This window comes from Schistocerca serialis, chromosome 5, assembly GCF_023864345.2.
Source record: "Schistocerca serialis cubense isolate TAMUIC-IGC-003099 chromosome 5, iqSchSeri2.2, whole genome shotgun sequence".
NCBI classification, from domain to species: Eukaryota; Metazoa; Arthropoda; class Insecta; order Orthoptera; family Acrididae; genus Schistocerca; species Schistocerca serialis.
Genome location: NC_064642.1, coordinates 90,269,315 through 90,275,366, shown reverse-complemented (window position 1 = coordinate 90,275,366; position 6,052 = coordinate 90,269,315). Strand labels below are relative to the sequence as shown.

At 39.6% G+C, this 6,052-nt stretch overlaps 1 protein-coding gene across 5 annotated transcripts in view; it reads left to right on the top strand.

Annotated features, from left to right (window-relative positions):
• The first annotated feature begins 1,281 nt into the window (after positions 1–1,281).
• LOC126480847 (inositol polyphosphate-4-phosphatase type I A) overlaps positions 1,282–6,052 on the top strand; it is a 250,991-nt gene continuing 246,220 nt past the window's right edge. For 3 of the 5 annotated variants that reach the window (XM_050104201.1, XM_050104200.1, XM_050104199.1), the window contains exons 1-2: positions 1,282–1,612; positions 1,710–1,843. In XM_050104201.1, the coding sequence (XP_049960158.1) occupies positions 1,726–1,843 (118 nt within the window). In that variant the 5' untranslated portion in view covers positions 1,282–1,612; positions 1,710–1,725. Of the gene's footprint in view, positions 1,613–1,709; positions 1,844–6,052 lie in introns of those variants that run through there. The other 2 variants (XM_050104202.1, XM_050104203.1) reach the window with 2 other exon arrangements.

Genomic DNA, 6,052 nt, shown 5'->3' with positions numbered 1-6,052 from the left:
CTGATTGGTTACTGGTTTCAGATTGCGTCGCTGCAGCACATTAATCCTAAGTAAACCTTTAAGCAGACGTCAGAAATTCATTAAAATGCATCGGCATGTATTACATAAACACAATACTGGAATGTAGTACCCTCTACAACAAAATGTGTTGCGCACTGCAGTTATTCCTTAAAGCAATTTGATTTATTACTATTCGAAAGCTAACATTTCTGAAAAACACGAACATTTAGTGGGCACCCGCATAATAGATTTGTACGTTACAAATGATTCACTAACTATACACTACCGCACACACATCTTTGTTTATTTCCAATTTCATACTATTCCCACAGAAAATTATTAGGCACAGCAGAAAATAGGAGTTTAGATGTATGGTATTAATGATTTATTACACAAACTTTCACTATACTTTACAAGCAATTATGATGTGAAATACTTCTTCCTGTCACGCAACAGTAGGCCTAATCGATTTTCCTATTCCGAACATAGTTGTGAAGAACTAACATTTTCAGTACTCAAGTATTTGCTGGCCGGCAGAACTTTTCGTGATACCACCATTTTTCGTAAATACCGGTACTGTTAAAGCAACTGGTTTCGAACTTAACCCAATCTACATGAACTTACCAGATCAGCAACAGTCGACATGCGCAATTTACTTACAACAGTGCGGGGGTTGGAAACTCACCTTATTCATCACCTAGAACAAAAAAAATTCTCCATAAGTGAAAAGTGTATGAAATAATTTGTTATCAGACAGATGCTGATATACTTACATCAGGATTTGATTCTAAGGGAACCCACGCCATTATTAATAACAGCTCGCAACAAACGACACCAGCACACAGAACAAACGCTGCAACTTCTAGGCGAACCTGTTCAATACTGACTCCGAGCCGGTGACAAACAACTTACGAACAGCGTCCTCTCACTGCATTGGTGGCTTTCGTTGGGGTTGACGTCACACATTGTCATTGATCCAACGTCCAAAGAGGAGTCAATAGCACAAGGAGATTCACGAAATTTACGTAAAGACAATTATGACGCATTATTTGTCAAAATTGGTCATCTGTTCTTTGATTCGAAATTAACCGAAGAAAAATTAATCACACTAAAATACAACGAAAAGTTACTATCAACAATATGTTGACCTTTGTTACCATAAAACTTTAGCCGTCAAGTATTTATGTCTGTGGAAATAGATCCGTCACACAGTTAACATACATGGAATTGCGAATTACTTTTGTAGTAGTAAATAGTTTAAAATTGTTGTAATCTCGGCATGTACTTAAATCGCGACCAAATTTCCAATGCGGCCCTATCAACAGACATATTTCTTGGTCAATAGCGCATGAAGCGTGTTTCAGACGCTCTACATAAAAAAATAAAATGACGTAGTTGTTATGAAAAGGCTCACATAAATCTGACATCTAATTTTTAAATTTCGCGCTTCTTGCCCAGCTGACAGAGTGGTCTGTTTCAACTTATAATGGCGTATTAGCAGTAGTTATGTGCACGCGTTATTTGTGATAGATGTGTGATCACCAACCCACTATTGCAGTTTTTCTGATTTTTGACAGAAGATCCCATGACCCGCTCTCACCTTTCATTGAAGGTATCATAGGGCTGCTTAAAAAAATTGGTTTCCATTAATGTATTGGAATTGCGCTTGGTGGCACACAGTTCGGTGGACTGTTTTGTACATTTCTCAGGCTCACAGTCATCGCGATGCGTTTCAACAAACAGGAGCTGACCACATTAGCCACGCAGCCTTCACAGAAATTTGACAAAGAAGGTGTTTTGTTCCTGCGCGAAAGGCAGGAAGGTTTCTTTCGGCGTTCCGAAAGTAAGTTCAGTTTTCCTTGTAATTTTGATACATTAGAGGTTACTTCATTGTTACAGTATCAATTACTAGAGCTAGCCTTATAACGAAAATAGAGCTAAAATTTCGTACCGTGTTTTTGGCACGTATTGTTTAATGTGTTATGACATTGTTTCCTATCAGTTTGCCCATAATTGTAATCACAAGGTGAACTAATTGAAAAATAAATTCTTTCGTCTTAATGTTGTAAATATGAAAAAATAAACATATTTTCCATCTGTTAATGGCGTGTTTTCACTAGTAAAGAAATTGTTATCGTCCGTAGTGGACACACAAAAAAGTGTGTAAAAATGGAAAAAGGAAATATACACATCACTTTGTCTGTTCGCTTCTTGATATACTAGTTATGTTGAGGTATCTGTCATTCAGTGAAGTGGGAAAAAGCACGTTATCTGTGACGTAAATCCGTATTGTTCTTGTCCTGCAGATTTTGCAATAGATTCACTGTCCGTTTGATTACACATAACGGGAATTTGTTTCACAGCACAGACAACCTATTTTCATAGTTTTCAACATTAAAATCTGCAGTTTTGCCACTTTTAGTGGCAACATTGGACAGCGGTGAATCTCATTCATTCTGATGGTACTGGACTCCAATCAGGTGTTGAAGCATCACAATGTTATTGGCAGAAAAACTGTGAAAGGATTAAAATTTATGAGACAATTACAGGTACAGTACCAGAGGCCAGGACAGGCTCGTGATTTAATTTCACTAAGAGGAAAGGTGTTGCATCTGAAAGGGAGTGATAGCGTAGATAAGGAGAAAAGTTATTGGAGAAGTATGTGGGGTTATATAAACCAACTGGACCATTGCCACCTACACCTCTGCTGTAGCACGGAATTTCCACTGGGAACAAGCCACGTGTGCACAAAAAACCATACATAGTGCCACATTATTTACAATGTGTGATGATCAACAACTTTGGGATGGAACTATAGAAGAAAGTACTGTTCTGCTCAGCACTGATAATAATTTTGTCAAAGAAGCCCTCAGATGGGAAAAGTGCTTCTAGGTTCTATTGTGATTAAAGATTTCTAAACCAATGAACAGTTTGACACCTACCTCATGCTCAGTATCACAGACACAGACCTTTGGTTTGCATAGCGGGTGTCACCAATTGGAAATAGCAGTGGAAGATCAGCCTAAAAGAGTGGTGTTGGTCCCACTTGGTCGCTTTCAGTAATATTGGATACCTTTCAGTTTAAAAAATGCATTGGTGGCTTTCCAACACTTGTCAGACACGATGCTGCAGTGCCTGAAACCAAAGCAATGCTCGCTGTACGTGAAGGACATAACAGTATTCTCCAAGGACATACAGGAGCACATAGTGGGTCTGAAAGAAGTATTTGAATGGTTGCATGCAGAAGGACTGACTCTCAAAAAATTGTCACTTCACATTGCAGTAGGTACACTTTTTAAACCACATTATTGGTCAGGATAGGGTGCATACCAAACTACAACTTGTGCAAGCCATAAAGGATTTTCCAATGCCTAATACAGTAAACGTAGTGCGCCATATCTTGGGATCGCCAATTTATGTTGAAAATGCATTCCAAAATTTGCGGAGGTAGCAACACCCCCTAAAACATTTGCTAACAAAAAGGAATAAAATCTCACTGGACTTGGGATCGTGATGAAGCTTTTATTATTGATCACTGATCCTGTCCTTATTTTTCCTGATTATTGAAAATAGTTTAACTTGTGTGACTGGAGCAGTCAGACTCTAGGCTATGTCCTAAGACCAGAGGTGGATGGGGTAGAACACACTATAGCATATGCTCCAGACAGATGAATAAAGCAGGAAGAAATTATTTAACTACAGAAAAAGAAATTCTAGTGCTAGCTTTTGGCATCACCTATTTCCCGTGCTATCTTATGGGGGGGGGGTCATTTTGTCAGAACAGACCACACAGCACTAAAGTGGCTTTAGGAACTAGAAGATCCAATGAGCCTTTTAACCTCCTGCTAAATGAATTTGATTTAGAGGTAGTGCATTATCCAATTAAAATTTCATAGCAATGGTTCAAATGGCTCTTGGGCACTATGCGACTTAACTTAGAACTAATTAAACCTAACTAACCTAAGGACATCACACACATCCATGCCCGAGGCAGGATTCGAACCTGCGACCGTAGCGGTCGCTCGGCTCCGGACTGTAGCACCTAGAACCGCACGGCCACTCCGGCCGGCTTCATAGCAATGCAGATAGGTTAAGTATCAAAGTATGTGCCATAGAATGCACTGGAGTAAGCACGGAAGAGTGGTGCAGAGCTCATGCTGCCATTCCCTATTGTCAGTGGCCTGCAAAACAAGCATAGTTCAACTCTGATGATGGAGTGCTTAACAAGCAAATATCATGTGGTCGCTGCATAGTTGTACCAGCCTGATTACGGGGTGAAATATTGAGGCAAGCCTATGATTCCATTGTAGCTGGACTTGAGCACTGGATTGCCTCATTGCAACAATTACTGATGGCCACAGAGGTTTGTGTAGTCTGGCATTGTCATGCTGCTGAAGGAGAGGGTGTTTCGTGTGTGGATGAACTCTTTGAATTCATGCTTTCTCTTTTCTGAGGATGTCTCAGTACCTTTCAGAGTTTATGGTGGTGCATTTAGGTGTGAATTCCAAATGCACCCAACTTTGAACAACCCAGAACACCGTGAACTTGACTTTGCTTGCTGATAGCATAGCCTGAACTTTTTTGGCATTGGCGATCCTTTCTAAAGGAATTATATTGTTGCTCACTTCTTTTTAAGGTCAAAATGGTGAACCAAAAATTCATCACTTGTCAGATCGTTGTTAAGAAAACTGTTGCCCTCACACTCAAAATGCAAAAAAATTGACGAGAGATGTCCAGTATCCTCTATTTCATGTTAGGATTGAACATTCAATGCACTTGCCATGCACACGGTTTCCTGTACCGCAGTTCTGCAGTGATGGCATATATGTGCAATTATGATATTCCCCACTTACATGGGAGCTGTGCTTTTTGTTATCCACCAGTTTTTTGTGGTAAGTTCCTCAACTCAGTTCTGATGAGTCTCATCGGATGCTGTCTGCGATCGCGATCATCCACTCTGAGGTCTGTCACACGTGTTGAGATTAACACCACTGTTTCTTTCATTAAAAGCCCAGACAATCCAATGTTACACATTACTGATGTTGATACAATTGTAATCGTACACAGCTTTCATTCGTCTCTTGTTTGTGTGGTGAGAAACTAGATTACAGCAAGCTGTTTCTCGTGAACTGCCTAGTTGCACAAAAAAATTCAGAGCCCTCTAGCATTGAGGCTGCAATTTGGATCAGCGAAGTGGAAAAGTTGATGGAGCCATATGCAAAACATACAATACCACAACTGATAGTGAGAGCAGAAAACAAATTGGGAGCCATTACTTTCCAGCACACTGTTTTACTGACCATAATTAATCATTTGTCACATTAATTGGCCTTGAACACTATACCAAACCAACAAGCAGAAAAAGTTGTGCGAGCTTTGACAAACCAATGGTTATCTAAATTTGGCATGCTATAACAACTGACCGGGGCATGAACTTCGTCAGAGCTATTGAAGTAGTTATGTCGACCATTACGCGTGAAGACGCTATGTACTAGTGTCCTGCGTGCACAAGCAAATGACAGAATGGAGAGTGTTCACAGGACATTGTGTAAAATACTAAGTTATTACATTAATAGTAGCCATAATTGGGATACCCTCCTCCAATTTGTTGTGTGCATACACAACTCAAAAATTCACTAAAAACACAGGCCTTTAGCCCTATGAAGTTATTTTTGGTTGGAAAATGCTCTCACCTTTTGAATTATGTCAACCTACTCTGGGTGAGGATACATTATCTGTCTGAACTTTGCTAAAAGGTTGTAAAAAGTATCTGGCATCAGATGAAAAAAGTGAATACAAAGGCTTTAGAACAAGAGGAAAGCACCCACATTAAAAAAAGCCACATTGCATAGCTGTCACATGGGGCCGTGGTTAATGCTAATTAAACTTCAAGTTCCAAAGGGAAAACTAAGAAATTTACTCCATGGTACCAAGTTCCTTGTCAGGTAGTCGAATCAACATTCTCAGTTAATGTTCAAATACAATTGCAGGCCCAAACCACAGTTGTTCATATAGGAAGATTTTGTTCATTCCTGGGTGAACTGTATGCACT